General features: G+C 42.7%; 1 protein-coding gene across 2 annotated transcripts; it reads right to left on the reverse strand.

Moving 5' to 3' along the window:
• Positions 1 to 710: 710 nt before the first annotated feature.
• On the reverse strand, positions 711 to 21,346 carry SLC29A3 (solute carrier family 29 member 3). 2 transcript variants are annotated; one of them, XM_061571138.1, is made up of 8 exons: positions 21,244 to 21,346; positions 19,120 to 19,224; positions 16,399 to 16,658; positions 11,617 to 11,699; positions 9,351 to 9,429; positions 7,545 to 7,692; positions 3,404 to 3,566; positions 711 to 2,208 (listed from the first exon to the last, which is right to left on the reverse strand). In XM_061571138.1, exons 3-8 carry the CDS (start codon positions 16,624 to 16,626, stop codon positions 1,503 to 1,505), a joined length of 1,407 nt encoding a protein of 468 aa, XP_061427122.1. In that variant the 5' UTR covers positions 16,627 to 16,658; positions 19,120 to 19,224; positions 21,244 to 21,346; the 3' UTR covers positions 711 to 1,502. The 2 variants fall into 2 exon arrangements, with proteins under 2 accessions (XP_061427122.1, XP_061427121.1); XM_061571137.1 differs by having other exon boundaries at positions 21,054 to 21,276.
• Between the last annotated feature and the right edge of the window lie 831 nt (positions 21,347 to 22,177).

Raw genomic sequence — 22,177 nt, forward strand, 5'->3', positions numbered from 1 at the left:
ACCACGGATCGTGACGAGGTCCCTCGTTCGCGACGCACGAGCGCACCCCTTCCCTTTTCAAAGCGTCGCACTAGTTGCAGGCAATATAGCTTCGGATGAAACTCTCGATTCGATAAAAAAAAGTTACAAAAACGCCTCCTTTGTTTTTACACACTCCCGACCTCAATCTCAGGGCCGCACATTGGCTTCAGCTCTGCGGAAACGATGGCTTGCATTCATCGTACTCGTTATGCATGCGACTTAATTTGATAGGAACGTACCGTAACGGATGCGTTCTTGCGCATGGCAATATGTTCAGGCGCCGAATGCCAGCCAGTGAGGTCTGCTGGCCACAAGAAGAAGGCTTCGGGAGAGTGTTGGTATAGTTTTGCTATCCCTCCCTTGTTGAAGGAGTGCAGGTTGCTATACAGGGAAACAATATGTATGTCGTTCCCCCACACCTTCGATAGTGCTGTTGGCTATGTATTGTGCGAAAGAAGTTCCACATACATCCATACAAAAGTCATTTAGAGCTACATCATGGGACCTCCTTTGCCAGTACCAAAATATACTAATAGGGTTTTTCCCCTTTTTTCTGGCAACAAAACTGACACCTTTTGCAAGGATTCATGCTTACATTAACCACAATACTTGCAGTCAAATGCAAACAAGAGTATTGTTTTTTGTTTGCATTTGACTGCAAGTATTGTGGTTAATGTAAGCATGATTCCTTGCAAAAGGTGTCAGTTCTGTTGCCAGAAAAAAGGGGAAAAACCCTATTAGTTCATTTAGAGCTGTTTGTTCATGCATTGCTGGATGAAGGCCCACTTCCCCATGCTGTTTCAGTCATGGGGTTTCTTTTTGTGTTTAACCATACTTCATCACACTGGTCAGTGCAGGCTGGTGAAAGTGGGGTGCCCAAGGCTGGTCCCAGATATCACTTGCCACTGACGTTAGCCGTGGCCAGGAACAGAACTTAAGTGACATCGTGCTAACCTACGACACCAACACTCCCTCCATGAGTATCACAGAGGGGATGTTATTAATTACATGTTCTTAATTACGCAGAGTACACCATTTGCGTGGTGATATTCACCATTGATGACTTTTAAAGTGGAATTATACGTTTCGTAGCAACTTTTGTATTTTTTTACAAGCAAATATTTGAAATGCGGCTCACATTTAAAAATGACATACGGTGTGTTCTCGCCCTCTTAGATTGAGGTCGGAGTGCAAGTTACGAATTCAAAATTGAATTTTAGCGTTCAGTTAAGGCACTTTTGTAATTTAAGAAAAAGCAAAATCAGGTTCAAATATTAGATGAAGTAAACAAGAAAAGGCCGTTTTCAACGTAACTAGTGCACTCGGGTTTATATCTAAAAACATCATAAAACCACCCACGCACACAAACACACTACACCATTGCCGCATAAACAGCTCACATCCCTCCCTCCCGTCCCTCAGATTACTCCCATCCCTCCCATCTCCGACATCTCTCCCCGAACCTGTCCGTGCCTTACACTTCAGATGAACCTCATGAAAATGTTGGAGCTCAGAGCCCCGGCGGCGAGGCCCAGGGACAGGAAGAACGTCATGACAGCCCCCGTGGCCTCTGCCATTTCCGCCGGCACCACCCTTGGCGCGAAGGTGAGCGCCGTGCTGCCCAGGTGCCCGTTGGTGACCCCCAGCAGAGCGGTGAGCACCACCGGGACGGCGTCGTTGGCGAGCAGCAGGGTGGACGTATGTCGGCGGGGCTGGTAGTTGCAGAAGGCGAAGAGCGGCAGAAACGCCGTGCGGAGGAAGACGAGAGTCGGCATGAGCCAGCTTTCGGGCGCCGGCCATCGCAGCCACCCGGCCGTCACCCTGCCCACCAGGTCCCCCAAGTTGTACACCAGGAAGATGGCGACGGGCACGAAATATTTCTTGGCCCACACGCTCTCGGGCGAGACGGACGTCGGCACGATGTTGGCCAGCACGGGCGGGAAAAGGATCATGGAGACGTAAAAGCAGAAGAAGACGCAGAGGCACAGCCAGCGCGTCTCGCGCAGAATCGCCCGTACCGGCGGGAAGGATCGCTGTTGCTGGTGGTGTCTTGGGGCGTGCGTGTCGGCGGGCGCCATCAGGACATCCGTGTCTGCCGGGTAGGGCTCGTCCGTGTCGGACTGCACGCTCGCCGCGTCCCGCGCGTCGTAATTAATTGACGGAGGGGCCTTGTAATCGATGTGGTACCTAATTGGGGACATGGGTGGGGAACAGGTTGCCGAAAAAATTGAGGAAACAAATGTGTTTTTTTAATGTGTTGCAATTAAGATTGAAAGCGTTGATGCATTATTTCTGTATGTCCGTATGTCCATCTATTTGTCTGCAACACAGGGCCATGGTAATTCCAATACGAACAAAACTTCAGTTACAAAGCTGTTGCTATTGGGCACTTGCGTAACAGAAAATCGACCAAACTGATGAAAGGGTAGCCCATAACTTGCACGTTAAAACTAGAGCAAGAAACTTAATTTGTAGATAGAGGCATCTTGCCCAGGCACAGATACTCATGGGTTTCCGTAATGCAAATTAAATTCCTCCAAAAACATGGGAGATCACGAGAGAATCAATACTAATGCAAAAAAAGTGTCCCTTAACTTTCTTTGGTGTGTAGAGAATATAGAGTGAAGCTCACTGTGTATGTGACTTTTTTTGTGCTGGGTGATATCCAACTCAAGACATGCCCCGTGATATCCACACACCGCCGTGGTGTTCGAAAATGCAGGACTCGCCAAGGGTTCAATATCATGTGGCTTAAAAGTTCGTCTGGCAGCCAACGGTCATATTTGCAAGTTAAAAAAATGTACGCATTCAAAGTGATTTAATATTTTCACGCTTGAAGCCGTAATATTTTGCAAGCAGCTCATGTGGAAATCAGGGTGATGGACCACTTCGCAGCGCAGAGACAGGAGGCGGACGGTTTGACATCCTCGTAATTTGTGTCGATACCTTAAATTTGAGTGCCAATTCGTCTTGGTTTATGAACGTGTATCCCGCCAATTATCCCAGTACAATCGCATGTGTGTGGATGGTGGTGGTATTGTAAAAAGTGTGCGGGCAGTGGTAGCTTAGCGGTTAGTGCGCTATGCTACCAACCCAGTGACCCGAGCACGATTCCCATTCACGGTCAACACTGGTGACGATTATCCGCACTAGTCTTGGGCCTCCCCTAGGTCGACTCGGCCTAAAATGAGTACCTGCTGCATTGTAAGAAGATCACCACTGGGGAGACAAAGGCGGCCGGGCATTGTGCTGGTTACCCACCCCCTTCGTGTGCCGTGCCGGCTTTAATTAGGCGTTTGCGAACAGCACTTGCCCCAACAGTCCATTAAGGCTATATGGGGGGGATCTTTGTGTCTGTTGTGTGCGTGCGGGAGGGACGCACCTGGCAAAGGGCAACTTGCACAGTCGCAGGTAGATGACGATGCACACCAGCACGTAAATGTCCGCCGTGAGAAAGTAGGCCAAGGCACTGTCCGTCACGTCTCCCGCGGCCGCGATGTCTACTATGGAAGCCAGGACGCTTAGCGTGCCTCCCATTGCCTGTCCTGTGGTGCGAGTTAATTGCATCAGCATTTCGCCCGTTTTGCAGGGCAGCGTTGTTATTATTATAATAACATAATAGCAGTGTCCTTTACTTTTCTATGGAAGCCTGCGCCGCGTCTCAAAATAGTGTGGCCAACGCTCATCTCCATTGGCGGGTCTAAGCCAGTTATAGAAATTCCACATTCCTATATGGCAGGGGTCAGTTTATACAGCTATGTAATCATGTTCTTAATAATAATAATGTACTTTGCTTTCCCATAGGGCCATTATCGAGTCAAATATGCATGGGGTAATGCTCATATCCACTGAGAAGCTGTCTTGGTATGGGGAATTACACAAAAACATTAATGAGCTGACTTCTCATAACGCAGTAACTGTTTTTTTTCATTAAATCACTTTCAACTCGCCTAATCTTGTAAAACTGTGGAAGCAAGGTCGAATCTGTACAGTCCGTGCGACCAGCATGCATCACAATGCAGGTTGCCATCGGCTGCTGCAAGGCAACATCGTGGGCAGCAGACGGCATTGTGGCAAATTCAATTGTTGTTCGACAGTATTCTCTCACATCCTGTGGTTCCAGATTTTACCAGGCCCCACTTATTAGCACGGTAAAGTTGGGACATATAACCCCCATGACCTGCAGTGTGGTGGGGGGGGGGGTACAGCCAGTAGTAGCCGGACAAAATTTGTGTGGAAACACCCGAGTCTCAAGGCTTTTTCTGTGGAGGGTCTTGCATTGGGGTGTCTAGCCGATACATGTTTTAATGAGTACCACCGTGTGGGAGCAAACCAGGCTAACCACATATGGCGGGGAGAAAAAAAAAGACCATTCCTTCTCACTGCTAAAAGTTGGCGATACAGACCGTACCAGTCTCAGCATTACATCTGAAACATAATAAATATTAAAGTAAGGTTGTATGGGACAAATAAAAAGTTCCTGTAGAAGCTCCCACAGCATCTGGCATAAAATGTCAGGAAATCATAGCGAACAAGACGCGTTGCAACCCGAAAACAACATAGGAGAGTTACACGGCACAGCTGCCAAAACACGCGCAAGAAAGAGATTCGATTTTCGAAAAAAAATAACCCAGTGTTCATCAGCATGTGGACGATTCATTACATGGAACTCCGAGAAAAACACTTAAACAGGAAGGGGTGAGTAAAACACACACGACGTGCCCATGGTTTGAAAGCAGCAGGCCGGATCGATTGAACTAGCTTCCAGGTGGAAAATAAAGCTGTGCCACTTCATCCGTGCTGGACTTCCCTGGGGTAGGAGGCATGGATATCTTGATTTGAAGCTTTCGTGACTGCAGGAATCCATACTCTTTGGTTCTTTCGCTAAAGTCACGTAGCTCAGACCCCGCTTGCTTGGTCATCGCCACATATATATAACCTTGTTGTAACAGCTCTCTCGCTGGTTCAGCAGTTCCACTGCTGGATTATTTTTTCCGCCTGAGGACGACCGCTTGTGTTGTGATCATAACGTCGTGATATATTTTTTTATTTTTTTTATTTTTCTACCTACGTGACTTTACCGAAGGAACCAAAGAGTATGAGGCATGGATATGTGTGTACACTCTCACCGTGGGGTCTCACTCCCATGGATGTCATAACGACCTTGCCAAGGTAGATTTGCAAACAGACTTGGCGAAGGCAACATTGCCCTCAGCCTCCGGTCATCCTTGTAATTTATGGCTGGGTAGGAGGGACGGTTTCAGTTCAAACCATTGCTCTATATTTAACACCACGAGGAAGCATCGTCAGCCAATCTTCTTTAGCAAGCGAAATTGGGAAGTTACTGTTATGTACGGTAAGGGTGGAAGAATTATCTTAAGCTCACTAAACATGCATTATTACCGATGCTACCGTCAAACAAAAATGTCAAAAAATAATTCGATTATTGAATTGAATCGAATCGAATCATGATCCTGGACATCGAATGGCTGGGCGGTGGGGGGGTGGCGGGGGCAGCGGGGGGTCGGGGTATGGGATTAATTGTTCTAATGCATTCAATAATTCACACCCCGTCTCCATTAGTCACAATTCAATAATTTTTGCCTCTTTTCTTTTTACCATCTCCTTTGTATTGTTTCTCGTATATTCTATCCCATTTGTAGCTTCTCACTCGCAATAATTTGCATGAATCGTGATTGATTCTTATCGTATTTGTTACAACAGGTTTTCTCGTCGCTTACAGATTTGATTATTGTGAAGCGTAAGTATCACTGTTAAGTGATGAATCATTATATTACGATTAATGTTTAAATTATTTGCATGTAATGTTTAAATTGACTGCTAACAAACATACGTTTGGTCGGCATAAACTAACATGGTTCCGAGGGCTGACTAACAATGGACGAAAGATGGGTTTGGTGGAACGACAGCCGAAGGAGGAAAACCGCTCAAAAGCACGACCACCACGGAGATGGAGCGTAACTCATGTGCAGGAGCGAGATGGCTCGTAATATCGCAGGACCATGAGGAATAGTGGTAGGGAGGCTTCCAAACAGCAATCGGATCATGGCTCAATATTTAAATTGGGTTAGCGCACAATGGCCCTACTTATGTAAATTATCTCTCTGGGTCTTTACTGTCTATGTTACCTTTCTAGATTAAAAGTTTTCGTGACTGCAAGGATCCATACTCTTTGGTTCTTTCGCTAAAGTCACGTAGGTGAAAAAAAAGGTAAATTAAATCACGACGTTTCGGACGCAACACAAGCGTCTGTCATCAGGTGGGAACAATCACAGCAAAAAAAAACGTTTTTTTTTTTTCAGCTACATGACTTTACCGAAAGAACCAAAGAGTATGTTATCTTTGTATTTATTCCATAAGGTGGGGAGTTGCTCAGCAGAGTTGATACGTCCAAGTCGAGGTTGGTTCGCCAGTGGACAGCTACGTCACTGGCTGTGTGACAGCATTCACTGACCGCACTTTCGCAAATTCCTTATCGACATTGATGCGAGGCCGTGTAAATGTAAACTACTTATCTCTCACCAAACTGGTTCGTACAATGGCCGGTCGTGCTCACTATGAGACTATTCGGCTGAAATAGATAAATAAGTCTTGGGGAGAGAAATGTCCAGCTGTGCTCTGGGCTGAAAGTGCTGTATTGATGAGCTAATTACGTGTAAATTTACATATATATTTGGAATTCATTCTCATTAGCACTAATGCTTAGTGGTGTTAAAATTAGCTTCATTGCTTGAATGCAAATACAGGTACAATACACTACGCACAGTAAATGGACCTCTATCATAATCATCAGCCATTATAAATCCACTGCTGTATGAAGGTCTTCCCAAGTCATCGCCAACCCTCACAATCGTACGATGAAACAATCCACCCAGTGCCCGCATAAGGGTTGACTTTATTGCTCCATCTCCTCGGTTGACGTAGTGAGGAATTTCCTCCTTTGGCTGTCACGCCATCGTTATACCATTTACCACCGGCCATCGTCCCTTCTAGAGCCACAGCATCATGTTAAGGTTTTTCTCATGTGTAGGGTTGCACTGTTCTGGGAGCAATCTGAACGGATTCTTTGTCTGGTAACATGACACCAACAGCACCAACGGTATAAGATTTGGGGAGAAGAAAAAACAAGGATTTCGATCAATGTGTCAATGCATCCTTACGTGCCTAATATCTATTTCCCACTGTACAAATTTTTTTTTTACCAGGTAAGGCCCATTGAGCAATATATTTCTTTTTAGAAGCAACCTGGCCACAAATGATAGCCCAACGAAGTGGCTTATCACGTGGATATTTATAGCAGCCAAATACTCTAAACGTGTGAGACGTTGATTCAAAAATGTGGAAAAGAAAACCAGAGGACCCGGAGAAAAATCCATGGTGACCACGGGGAGAGAGACACGCAAACTCCAAATATACAGGAGTCAGGGTCGAGATAGAACCCACGACCTCCTGTATACCAGGCGAGGTATTTAACATCTCGCCACCGTGCCACGCGCACGCACCTGTGATGAACGCCTGCGGGTATTTTGGTGGGAAGAGGGCAGCCAAGCCATAGAGGCTGCCCAGAAACACGGCCGTTGCAGAGTTCACCACCACCACACACGTCATGGTCACTCCAAAGAACCCAGAGAGCCATGCTGAAGTGTCCACCTGAGAACGAGGTGAAACTTAATCATGATCGAGGTATTTTTGGGGTTAGATCGCATGAATAAAAATGCGTCGTTAACCCGCCATCATCCGACGCAGCCAATTCTTAAGTTTTGTCACGTAAATAAATAGTAAATGTCGTGGGTTTACTCTCCAACACACTGGTGTGCTGAAGTAGTGACTAATTCATCTTCTTGGTTCTTTCGGTAAAGTCACGTAGAAGGGAAATAATAAAATAATAAAATAATATTATGTTTTATTAAAATAATTAAAATAAAACATTAAAATAAAACATAATATTATTTTATTATTTTATTATTTCTTTTCTACGTGACTTTACCGAAAGAACCAAGAAGATGAATCCCTGCAGTCACGAAAGCTTTAAATCGAAATTTAGTGACTAATTATCACGTTTTGTTTACGTGACAAACCTTACTCATTGGATCTGTCAGGTGGTGGCGTGTTTAACAACACATTTACATTTACAAAAGCCTAGTACATGTTAAATTGAAGGTGAACTTAATATAAGATTAGGGATGGATCAACGCACCACCACGAGCGATTTTATGAATTTATATTATTTGGGGATGGGGGGGGGCGTGACGATTCTATGAAGCTCAGGGAAACGAGAGAATGTACTTAGAGAGTATGACCACCGTGGAGATGGAATAAAGAGATCGCATGAATGTGCAGGAGTGAGACCGATTGTGGCGCCTCCAGACAATGAAGGATGGCAACGGTGGATAAACCACAACTGATGATAAACATTTTTAGGCGGTACATTTTTTTTTTTACGAAAATGAGAATCAGGACAAAGTTCTTTAATATCCAAAGTACAAGCAGAACTTTGATTTTGCTCATTTCCGATTTGAGTTTTCACCCAGAAAGGAAAATTTAGATATGACTTCCTGCCGAAACCAGATTTTTATTTTTGTCTTTCTTTAGAAGTCACCAATCTGATGATTGACCGTGCTTGACATCAGGGCCAAGATAATATCGTTCAACAATATGTTGTGTCTACAGACAGGCAGTGTATGAACTCCTAAGGCGAAATACATTAATATTTTATTCCACCTGTCAATATATGACTTCCATTGGCAATATTTGATGACAAGTTTCACATGAGGTGAGATAGATTGCATACGAATACTGACACTTCATGTTATACGTAGGTTTTTTTTCTGAAGTGTTAAAATACATTTGTATATAGAATCCATTCATTGATTAAAATTAATTCTTAAGCTCATGATAGATGCATCAAATAGTGCATGAAGAAGCAATTATTTATGACTAATGCAAATGACATGCAAATGGTATCAGAGCATTACATATTGTCTAATGGCGCCAACAAAACTTTACAAATGAGACTGAGAGCGAGATGAAATGCAAACTAAAGAGTGCAAAAAAGACAAATTATATTTTTTTATTGATTTCTGACAATTCATCATGCCGCTTGGGAGTGGGTAAATCAAACAATGAATAAATCTATTTGTTAAATCCTTTATATATCACCAGAGGAAAGCCTATTTAGACTAATCCTTTTTTCAAGGGGGGGGGGGGGGCGACCGTTAATTGCCTATTGGAACACAAGCCTAATTAACAGGAACGAACTTTGTCTCAAAAAGAGGATGTGCTTAGAAGGAGCCTGAGAAAGATTGTACCTTGACCAAGGCGGCCGTTACGGCAAATATGAGCAGCATGGTTGCCAGGGAAGACAGCACGCGGACATTTGCTGACAGCCTTCAAATCACAAAACAGCACGAGTCAACCAAATGGAAACAGCCCACTTGGCACAACATCACATGGCTTGGCATCCCGTCAGTAAATCCAGAATTTGCAATCGTAGCACTTTTATGCAGGAAAATAACCAATCTCATTGCACAACGGAGGGGGGGGGGGGGTCACAGACATTGTTATGCATCCCATGCTAAAGGATATTGCAGCATGGTGATGCGTACCATTGGACGAAATTACATTTAATAACGAGCTACGCAAAGGAATATTTATGACAGCGTCAGATCAGGTAAACTAGCCGGAGTCTGCTATCAGTCAACCTTTCTTGACGTCTGTGTAATGAACATATCAGTCAGGCAGCACCTGATTGAACCATTATCCGCGCATAAACGGCAAATCTTGCGACAACGCTCCACAGACAACTTTATTTTGGTGACGCCTCCACGTACGACCATTCGTGTGGTTACACTTCACGCTGTACTGCCAAAAGGAGTTGCGATTGCAGAATTTGAAGCCGCTGCGTCTGTGTTTCCCTGTCATTAGCGAAAAGCGCAAGGGAGCTAAAATTGACGATGGGAACACAGTGTAATGGCTCGTCACTATACGTCCGGCTACTAATAGCTACCAATAAAATTTATAAAACGTGACTGAACTTGCAAATGTGACTTCCCGGGTGACATTCTAATGCTTTTCCATTACAAAAAAAAAATGAGCGCAAACATTTTTGCCGGTGACAATAAAAATCCAGGATCGCCGTGAAGGTTGGGCCCATGAGATGACACAGGTAAAATGCTCGTGGGACGTTTCACTTGAAGGGCAGCCGTTCAATGTTACTGCAAGAATATTGCTAGAGAATTGTAGGCACATATGTTTGTGCAGAAATATCATCTCCGGCCTGCCAATAAACTTACTGTGGCCGAAGAGATTTTTTTCACGGGACTTATTCCATATATATCGTTTAAGTTGCAATTTTTACCTTTACAACCGATTAGCATCGGCTACGTACATTGGGAAATAAGTTCAACATACATACATACAAATTACGATGTGTTTTTTTTGTGAAGGCATTAGGGTTTATGAGCTGCAACCATAAACTCACTAAATTTGAGAACCCAGTTTACTCACACACGGCTGCTTGGATGCAAACTAAAAGTCTGCTCAGGGCTCCGATCCGAAGGCAAATATTAATTGCCTGCAAGTGACAACTTTTGCACATTGTTTACAATAAGTTTTTTTTTAGATGCTGTGTTTTTTTTTATTCCTCACTAGTAATGCCATCGTGTTGTAGGCCGATCAGCATTGTAATTAATATGGAAGATTTAAGTTGATATTTTTTTCAGATCAAGCGTGTTATTTGTTAATATATATTTAACTAAATTTGTATTTTCAAAAACAAAAGATGATTTTTATTTTGTGATTATGATTTGATATCTATTTTTTATTTCGCTTATCTGTTATTGTTTATTGATTTATTTTACTTGACTTGTTGTGTATGTCGGAGAAGCGGTGCTGTTTAATTGTTGATGAAACTCGATTTAAGAGCTTATTGGCTCAGAGTAATCTAAATATATAAAGGGAAATTTGTGAATATGTGTGTCTGTTCGAAATGTTTAGCATACTTTCCGACATGCAACAAACTTGAAATTTGGCATGTGGGTAGCTTCCAGACTGTACACAATGCAAAAAGTGTATTTTCATACTTTGCATGTCGGCAAGTATGCTAAACATTTCGAACAGACACACATATTCACAAATTTCCCTTTATATATTTAGATTACTCTGAGCCAATAAGCTCTTAAATCGAGTTTCATCAACAATAAAACAGCACCGCTTCTCCGACATACACAACAAGTATAAAAATACACTTTTGGATTTTGGGGGGGTGGGGAGCGCAATAATGGTCATATTTTGCACGGCGAGTGAGTGGTGACGTCAACTCTGTGATATCACCCATATACGGCAGCGTCACGCAGTGTGCCTGCTGACGTCACGCATCCCCCCCCCCAAACCCTCCGCGTAGGCTGTGTGTTAATCCAAGACAAGAATCCAAGTCCCGGGCGAAGCTGGGTAGTAAAGCAAGTTCAAATTAAACTGAACTGAACCTGGCCACCTGGGGTGATTAAAAAGGGATGATCATGCGACGATGGCCCCGACAAATAACTTTGTGCAGATATGTAGTAGGAAGACCCTTACTTGTTAATTAGAAGAACATTGAGCACCGAGACAAAGACGTTGGGAACTGTGGACGCTATGGACAGGTAGCTCTCAAAATAGACCTGAAAGACAAACAAAATATACGCAACAAAATACACGGTGTGAAAGATCAACATTTACATTGATCGTTTTAAATGGGTGAACAAAGAACGTTTCTCCGTAATTAATATTCCTCTTTTCAACAATGTGAGAGCCCATTGAGATTAATTATCCCCTTCGCAAGAAGCAAGGAATAATATTTGTCCTACGCCATGACAATAGTATGATTATTTTTCTTTTGTTTAGACGTGACAAATGCTAACATTCAATGTAACCCGAGCATTATTCTCAAATGAGAACCACTCCGTTCATTACTGTGAACAGAATGGAGATGATTGGTGGGTTGGGGTTTTGGGAAACCCTGGATGTAAACAAAATAAATCACCTTTTTGCCCCATATCTGTGTGTAAAAAAATAAGGTACGGTTTAAAATCATGACCATACAGATTTACTTTAACAAGCACTATTTGTATAACCACACAAATGTAATGGTGCGCACATATATTTGATGTCCCACGTAAAATGTGGTTTTGGGGGGCAGTAATTTAACAAAAATTAAAATAGTACTAGAAGCTCTAAAAACAAACCGCGTACAAACATGTGTACCTGTTGCGAGCTGCATCTCCACACTGTGTAAAACACGAAGTGCCAGGGAGTCTCCGTTTTTACCTTTCATATATTTGTTGAGAAAACAAATATCATATATTGGGGAACCCCACCTCTCAATGAGGCCAGTTTTAAGGACACACTGAATTGTGCTTTTTGTGCTAATGGTTTATTGAGAGGGCTATTACAAATCATATTTTTTCAAATAAATGGCTTGAGACCCAGGAGGTCGAAACTGATTTAGATTTTGCATGCTTAAACAACTGCTGCTGGCCAACATGCAGTACGTTTGGAAGGCTACTCCACTGATTACCGTATTTTCCCGCATATAACCCGCGGGGTATACCACTTTTTACGAAAACAAGACCCTGCGGGGTATATGGAGGTGCGGGCTATCCCAACAATATTTTACACGTGTGACATGTCATAACGCCTCTTCTTGGTTCTTTAGGTAAAGTCACGTAGAATTGAAATAATAAAATAATAAAATAAAACATAATAAAATAATTCTCACGACGTTTCGGCCACAACGCAAGTAGCCGTCCTCAGGTGGAGAACAGGTCTGTCGAGGAGACAGAGTCTGACAGACCTGTTCTCCACCTGAGGACGGCTGCTTGCGTTGTGGCCGCAACGTCGTGAGAATTATTTTATAATGTTTTATTTTAATTATTTTATTATTTCAATTCTACGTGACTTTACTGAAAGAACCAAGAAGATGAATCCCTGCAGTCACGAAAGCTTTAAATCGAAAAATGTCATAACTCGTTTAATTGTTTCATGGTAGGACTATCCACTATGCAACACTTACCTTTGACTAAAGCACTGCTGAATAAACCACTCACACTAAAATTGCACATGTTATCAAGTTTTAAATGAATTGTTTGTACAATTAAACGACAATGTTTGAAGTGCGCGCACTGTTTACCGGCGACGGGAGAGCTGGGGGGAGAGAGAGGTGGGGGGGGGGGCGATGCAACGGCGTTACGGTAGTGCTGCTATTATCTGTGCAGTGCGCAATCTACCAGTACTAAAACTGGACTTACTTATCTACCAGTTATGTGTTACCTATGTATTGGATATTTACTTTTATTACTTATTTACGGTTTGAAGTTCACTCGTTTTCGGTTAGTTTGTTTTCTTTGTGCACGTTATGATTTTAATGTTAACAATTGATAGTGGAATGTATTGCAAATGTAAACTTCGTATTAATATGATGGAATTAAGCTGCAGTAACGACGTTAAATATATGAATGCATGCGGGGTATATGGAGGTACGGGCTATCTGAATTTTGTTTTACACAAAACGCAATTTTTGCGGGGTATATGCGTCTGTGGGTTATATGCGTATGCGGGCTATATGCGGGAAAATACGGCAATTACAAAATATACGTCGTGTTTACATGGAGATTTAATTTATTTCCCAAAATGCTCCACTGCAGGTAAAGGTGCAGCCATGAAATTTCTTGCTCGCGGCAGTGCTGGGGGGGGGGGGGGGGTCCCCACGAGAGAGAGCTTTGGACAGCACCTCTAGAGGGTGTTTGGCCTACTCTTCCATGCCATACATCTTGTAAGATGTGAGAGCACCCACACACGGCATGCCAATCGACTGCGTAACACCCGTTTATACCGCTGGGTGGACAAAGGTGGGGGATTTAAGAAACTTGCACCGCTGTTTCAACTTCCTTGCTGGGAGATTAAAATGTCGACAACTGAAAATGCAGCTAATAGCTAAGTGGACTTTACCCGGTAAAATAAAAGGTTTTCTTTAGCGACTTGCTTACCTTTCCTATACTTTGCACTCCTAGCATGTTTTTGTATTGTTTTGTCGTTATAACTTTCTAACCCGCCCCGACTGGACATCTGTGAACAAAAATAGCTTTACAGCTCATCGGAATCCTCCTGTACGAAGAAAGATTTTCATTCTGATTCTGAAGTGTGCTCACTATTACACCTTGTTCCACATATACAGCTTCTAGGTGAAACGGCACCAAGAATAATGAACAGTGCAGCAAAAAGCATTTACATCACGGTCTACACAACCTAAGGAGAGTTTACACGTAATGTTACGCGAGTGGTAATTGACACAGCCTTTCTGCATAAATGGGCAATTCTACTACAGTAACGGAGTAATAAAAAAGCATTAGACACAGCGATGAAATTGGATCCAAAGTATCATAGTAACCTGCTGTGTAAGGAAGTTTTACGTCTACAAGAGCCCCAATGATGCTTAAGTTACGTTGTAATTTTTCAGGTTCATTATCCCATGTCGAAATTCTGTTTACCAAAAAAAGGACCAAATATACTGTTTAATTACAACGTCAAATAAAGAATGGCACAACAATCGTTTAATGTGCAATAAAGTAGAAATATATCCTCAATGTGCAGTAGGGTGGAACGATGCATCGATTCATATCAGTTCTTCAGCTCATGACACATTTAATCAAATCACATGTGCAGGGAACAACGTTGGCAATGCATCACGTTGTATGCAACGGCTTTGTGTCAACCATGCACAACCATTACAGGGACTCTTCCTACTTACGAACATTCAACTTACAAACTTTCAGAGATACGAACAAACCTGTCCGTATGTCCAGTTGCCTGTTCGGACCGAGAATCGTAAGCTCAACTGCCACGCAATAGATGACGGTGGTGGCATCTACATCCGCAGAGCATGAATAACCAGTGGTATTCTACATCTACAGGAGATTATACAACTTTTAAAGCCATTCCCCGTGTTTAGTGTACATGCCGTACAACATGTTTGGAATCGACAGGAGTAAAGTTGGACTTGCGAACAGACCTGCAGAACCGAACTCGTTTGTAAGTAGACGAGTCCCTCTACTTATGGGAGCTGTAGGCGTGCAGTGGTTCGCACACAGTACTGGACTATGAACCTGGAAACTTGAATCCGAATTCCGGCCATGGTTAACATCAGTGGCAAGTGATACAGGATTCAGACCTGGTCCTCCCCATTCACGAACCCGCACTGACCAACATGGTGAAGTGTGGGCAAACGAACTTTAAAGGACTGATATGGCATTGCGAGGCCTACATACAGAAGTTGATCGACAAAAGGACGTACTCATAATATGTTTTTGGGTCAGATCGCGTTATTTATAAATGTGTCGTAACCCTCCACCACCCGACACGGCCAAACAGTAAAAAAATGTCACGTTTTTCACCCTGATGCTGCTCTATTTAAGACTGGAAGCAACAGGAGAGCTTCACCATTCTTGCCCGATGAAGCCGATTGTAATTATCAGCGAAACGTCGAACTACTCAAATTTTAAAATGCTGGTGATTCTCTCTTCAGCACACCGATGGGCTAAAGAAGTGAATTATTTTGTCCTTTGAAAAACGTGACACATTTTTACTGTTTGGCCGTGTCGGGTGGTGGAGGGTTACGACACATTTATAAATAACGCGATCTGACCCAAAAAACTATATTATGAATAATATTGGTCGCGAAAGCCTACGTGTTAAATTGAAAATGACGTACATCTGCATTAGAATGTCTAGTCAATTATGTTTAATGAGTGTTAATGCTTGTGGGAGGAAACTGGAGTACCAAGAGGAATCCCAACACACTCAAAAGGATTACATTCAGAAATCTGCATAGATGGGACCATGAACCTATGGTGCTGTACTGGCCATTTTGTTCTCATGACCACCTCATTGCCTGTATGTTTGAGAGTCTTCCGAGGGATTAATTTGCAATGGGGACACAGAATTACTGGGGTGCATTAATGAAAAAGGCCTATTTGGGTAAGATTCTGATGCAATAATTGGCCCAAACTCAAATGTTATCTAATCTTTCTGCCCTGCTTTTGCGATGAATTAGAGCCTTTGCATCAGCCGGTATCCGACTGTATATATATTCTTCTATTGAAACGGTGCATGTCTAAACATGACACCAACAGTTAATGCACTATGCAACGCGAGCAATTGTCAAATTATAAGCTTAAAGGAGTTTAAAACACTGCATGACGAAGGAGTTTAGTTTCTTTTTTGCGCGTACGCGCTTGGCACCAACCAAGCCGCTTAAATAATTAAAGAGATGCGTCGGGCAAAACCCCGACTGGGCATCGCGTGTGCCAAAAACCCCAAACTCACGAGCAGATCTGAATTGGACGATTGTTCCGTGGAGCTGTTGCCAGCACTGAACTTGTAATCCCAGTAGCCCTTGGCGGTACTGAAGAAGTACCAAGGCAGCAGGGAGCCCAGTCCCAGGAGGTAGAAGGACAGGTAGGTGGCGTGGTATGGGTCCGACAAGTCCTGAGATAAACAGCTCCTCACGATGACTTCACCGCCTCTTCCTCTTCCTTGCTGACGCTCGTCCATGTCGGTCACGAGTCTGGTGTTTTGTGTGGCGGCTGTGTACGAAAGAGACAAGGTATGTGTTATATTGAAACGGTTGGCTTCGCATAAAGACCCATTCACTACCACTGATGCAGGGTCAATACACCCACGTACTCTGCGTATTACATCTTTGCAAAGGCGTATCCACATTCAGCTATTCACAATCTGGTGAACTGCAATCCAAAAGGATTAACATTCATCAGCCAACCTGCCATTACTGACCACCAAATCCCATCCACCATTTCCTGTATGTCTCCATGTCTGTAAAAATCTGCATTTCACATAGATGGTCAGTCATCTGAAGCCTCCTTTACTTTTAGTGATAGTAACAAGTAAACCCGTAAAAACAAAGTTTTTCACTCTAAATCCTTTATATGCGTGGCGGCTAGAGTTCTCTCGTCCTCTGGCTTGAGATGGCTGCAATCTATGGGTCAGATTATTGTCTGCCAGTATTAAGCAATTGGTAATTAAATATTTAATTTGTTTTCCCTAAACAGTGTAAAATTTTGGAGAAAAAAAATTCACGAAAATTAATTGTCACACACGAGTCTGTGTGGAAAATGTCAGCTCGATTGGATCACGGGAAGTGGGTTAAAAAACGAGCGAAAGATTTGCACGGTCCTAAGCAAGCAAGCGAACTTAATATAAAGGATTTAAAAATATATTCGCCAGTGGAGGACGTGGGGATCGATCCCGCGACCTTTGGCATGGGAAGCGAGGGCGCTACCAACTGCGCTACTCCACCACGGCCTGTGGAGGGGTTACGCTCTGGACTCTTACACTCTGACGTTCAGCCAAAGCCATGAATGCGTTCTATTTGAATATATGTTAAATAATTTTTTTTGCCTAAAAAGTGTAAAATTTTGGGAATTTTTTTTCACGAACAATAATTGTCTGGCACAACGAGTCTGTGTGGAAAATGTCAGCTCGATTGGATCACGGGAAGTGGGTTAAAAAACGACCGAAAGATTTGCACGGTCCTAAGCAAGCAAGCAAGCACGCAAGCACGCGAACTTAATATAAAGGATTTAAAAAAACGATGTAATTTTTACACGCTTTTGATAAACTCACTGTCTGTTGTCGGATCCTCAAATCTTGTAACTCAATTTTAACCCACTTCCCAATGTCGCATCGACTGCAAACTTGGTATATGTATGTCATAATGGTGACAAAACTATATTCTATCAAAAAAAATAAAAAAATTTAAACAATATTTTTTATATGTTATGTTTAGGCTTGGGTCTAATTCTCCACGCTCAACTCACGTTGGCTGTAAATCACCACGGGCCCTTACTTATGGCAAACCTCGGGGCCACTTCCTGGAGCCGTGGAGTTCTGCCATTACTCGTACGGTACATTTCATTAAAGCGTGTTTTAAAAAATATTTTTCGTCATTAACTTGTTATTTTATATTGCTTTAGGGTTAGGAAGAGTAGTTCAGAGGTTAGGGTTCAGGACAGATGCGTTGTCACGTTCCGAACCTGTCCTTACAGGTCATACATGAAAGAGCTTCATAGCTCATCAGATTTCTCCAGGATAAATAAAGATTCTGATTCTGCCTCACCACCACACTTCTATGGAAATATTAATATCCCAGCCTTATCACACATGTTAGGTCAGTCCATGTTTGTTAGAAGTCAGCATTAATGATGAACATGGCGAGGTTTTTTTAATCATTTGTACCTGTACGCCACTGCCAACAGAATACATTAATAATTGATTTGTTGCCAGAAAACAGGGAAAAAACCCTATTCTTATATTTTGGTTCTGGCAAAGGTGGTCAAATGATGAAATAGATTTGTTGTTATTCAAAAACGAGTCATTTAAATGAGACATGACTGCTCACTTTCATGGCCACGTCACAAATTGGCAACGCAATGCCTGCCATCCCGCACTTTTTAGGAGGTACGAGTTGATTCATCACCTCGCACTTCTGAATCCCCCCAAAAAAACCTCCGCCAACGCGCGAGGGTGGCCCGGAGATGCCAACAAAGCAAGTGGATCGAATGCATTCGTGCAGAGATTTGGAATCCATAACAGGTCGTTAAAACCCGCCACCACCCGACACAGCCAACTAGTAAGGGCTGTCACGTAATCAGAACATGCCAATTTGTCACTAGTACATCACACCGGTGTGTTGGAGAGCCAAACCACAACATTTACAATCCGAGTACCCATTTGCATCCGTGGGTTTTCTCCAAGTACTTTGACTTACGACCAACACGCCACACACTCGTTAATGGCATTGGCCAAACATCCCGATGCGGGAGCCCTTTGTCAAAAAAGCCTTGAGACCCGGTTGAGGCCTTGGTGGATGTTAGAGCCTTGTTGTTGTTACGCTGTACCACCACCCAATGCTGGATGGGGCGACATGCCGCGTACAGTTTGCAGACGAATTGTGGTCAAAATGTCTTGAGAATGGGGTAAAAAAAAGAGGAACTCGTGAAAAAGAAAAATATGGCTACAAATGAGTACCTTGTGTAGAGTCCGGGCGAGAGCAGCGGATTGCTGTCCGTCCTGTGTTTTTCTGGCTTTACTAGGCACACCCGCTAACAGCACTTGCTCCAAGTGTATTCAAGCCTATAGGTAAAAGAAAGTTGTTCAAATACAAAATATAAGCAGTAACGTTTCCCGTCGTTCGGTGACACGTATCATACACATTTAGAATTTTTTTTTGCAGGGCGAGATTCGCACGTTGTGAAATCGTGAGAGACGGTGGTGGTGACTCAGAGATGTCTTCATCCAGCAGTGGATTGCTCAAGTTCATTTATTAGGTATAGCCCTGTGAGCCATTCGGCTCTGGAATCGGGTGCAACCGCAACAAACAAAAAACATGAACAAGAACACATCTTATAGTGACTATGTGCAAACAGAAAATCCAAGAAAAGACAGCAAAATATTGCAGAAAAAGCACCGTACACCAAGACTGTGTGCAAAAATCCCAGTGGGATGCAAGTCAAACAACAACAACAATAACCACAAGACAACTTAGATTAAGGCCATTAGTCTAACTCTGTACTACAACAAACAAACATGGCCAAACCAAAAAACTTTTCGAAAATCACCAAAATAAAGCCATAAAAGCAATGAAACTGGTCATAGGAACTGTGACCGAATTTTCACAATAAATGACGTAAACAACATGTACTACCAAACTCTGCAGCCATAGCTGGCTGCATGAGTCATCAGGTGTAAAAAGGCAAATACTGTAGTTATTTTGCTGTGCCTTTTTACACCTGATGAAGGAAGCTTGTGTTGCCTACGAAACGTCGTGATTTATTATTTTATTTCTATTATTATTTCTATTTATTTTTATTTTTACCTACGTGACTTCCAGTTGTTATTTCACTATAGATTGTGTATATATTGTACTCAACGTAGAAACATTCCAGTTGTTATTTCACTATACATTGTGTGTATATTGTACTCAATGTAGAAACATTTCAGTTGTTATTTCACTATACATTGTGTGTATATTGTACTCAATGTAGAAACATTCCAGTTTTAAGTACTGTTACACTACTGTTATAGTGTAATAGAGATGTTTTGGGTGAGATCATGTAAATGTGTCATTAAACCCGCGACAAATTAGCCAATAATTAAGGTTTGTCACGTACACAAAACATTACAATTCGTCACTAGAACATCATCACACCGGTGTGTTAGAGCGTTAAAATTACACCATGCAGTAGTGGATAGATCATCTCAGCTGATCATAACAAGGCCAAAAACATCACAAGCTACACATACACACACACAACTTACGGACTGTCATAACACAATATAGTATAACTGTAGTTGAATATAAAGTCACGTAGAAGGGAAATAATACAATATTACTGCTAATCCTACATAATACACGAGCATAATATGACTTTGAGACCCCCCCCACCACCTACACATTCCACGATGAGTGACTAATCCCATATCTGCATTTTCCATAAATATGCTAACTTCCTCTGTTGATATGTAAACTCCTTTGTCAAGGCTCTCTCCTCCCCTACCCCAGCTTAAATATACGCTGCCAAGCTTGGTGGTGTTCATTCAGACGCTGTCTTTCTGACAGCCCTCTTCTTCACCTGGGGACGGCTGCTTGCGTTGTGGCCGAAACGTCGTGAGAATTTTATTTTATTCTATTTTTATTTTACTGTTTTGTTTTCATTTTATTAGGTTTTATTTTTATTTAACTATGTTGTATTTTATTTTATTATTTTATTATGTTTTATTTTATTATGTTTTATTTTTATTATTTTATTTTTTTCCCCTTCTACGTGACTTTACCGAAAGAACCAAGAAGATGAATCCCTGCAGTCACGAAAGCTTTAAATCGAAATGTAGTTGAGTAATCATTCGCAGCAGCAGCAGCAGCCTTGCTCGATCCACTGCTGGACAAAGGCCGTGGTTCTTACCTTCCGAGGCGAGGCGCGGCTTTTGCCCTCGATTATTTCACGACAGAGGAGCCAAGAATGACCGAAAGACCGCAACATTACAGAACGCGAGAACACAATCGTCGCATTGTATAAACTATTTGTTTTTACCGCGTTAGAACAGAACACACGCGAGTCTAACACGGGAACGAGACAGTGGACATGCGCTCACATCATCATCAACGCCGCCGCCACTTCCTCTTCCTTGCCGTTCAGAAGGATCTGCTGATGATGCTGACGATGATGCTGCTAAGGTTTCGCTTTCGGTCCCCCCCTCCACCCGCCTTTTGCGAGCATGCGTGCCCGTTCTATGAAATACAATCGCACCTTCGCGCCCTATGTTAGTGAGCTTTATGAAATATAACAGCCGTGTTCCATACGGTCTATGAAATACAATCGTACGTTCGTACCCTGTTAGTGGGCTCTATGAAATATAACAGCCGTGTTCCAATCGTATATGAAATACAATCGCACGTTCGTACCCTGTTAGTATGCTCTATGAAATATAACAGCTTTGTTCCATACGGTCTATGAAATACAACCGTGACCCCGATTGTATTTCATAGATCGAATGGGGGAATCCAATCTTGTCGATACTATTGCTTATGCGGTCTGCAATATATCGCAAACCCAGTGGCGATTTTGGGGATGCCTTCGTCCAGCAGTGGATTGAGCATGGCTGGATTATAACCGATTGCCTGCGTGGTCTACCAAGTGTAATGCATTATAATAGTTTCCATATACAATACAGGGTGCAGTAGAATCACTACGTGTACACCCATTGCTTGTGTGGACTATGACATTCAATTAAGTTTAAGAAACGTATTATCTTGTGAGTTCTACCAAATACAATTACAATACGCGGCTTTAATGATTTGTCATCTCTATCATGGGAGTCCAGTTTTCCATGGGAGTCCAGTTTACCATGGGAGTCCAGTTTACCATGGAAGTCCAGTTTCCATGGGAGTCCAGTTTACCATTGGAGTCTAGTTTACCATGGGAGTCCAGTTTACCATGGGAGTCCAGTTTCCATGGGAGTCCAGTTTACAATGGAAGTCCAGTTTCCATGGGAGTCCAGTTTACCATGGGAGTCCAGTTTTCCATGG

The sequence above is a fragment of the Lethenteron reissneri genome, chromosome 47 (genome assembly GCF_015708825.2).
Source record: "Lethenteron reissneri isolate LAM-NWPU_2019-01 chromosome 47, ASM1570882v1, whole genome shotgun sequence".
Taxonomy (NCBI): domain Eukaryota; kingdom Metazoa; phylum Chordata; class Hyperoartia; order Petromyzontiformes; family Petromyzontidae; genus Lethenteron; species Lethenteron reissneri.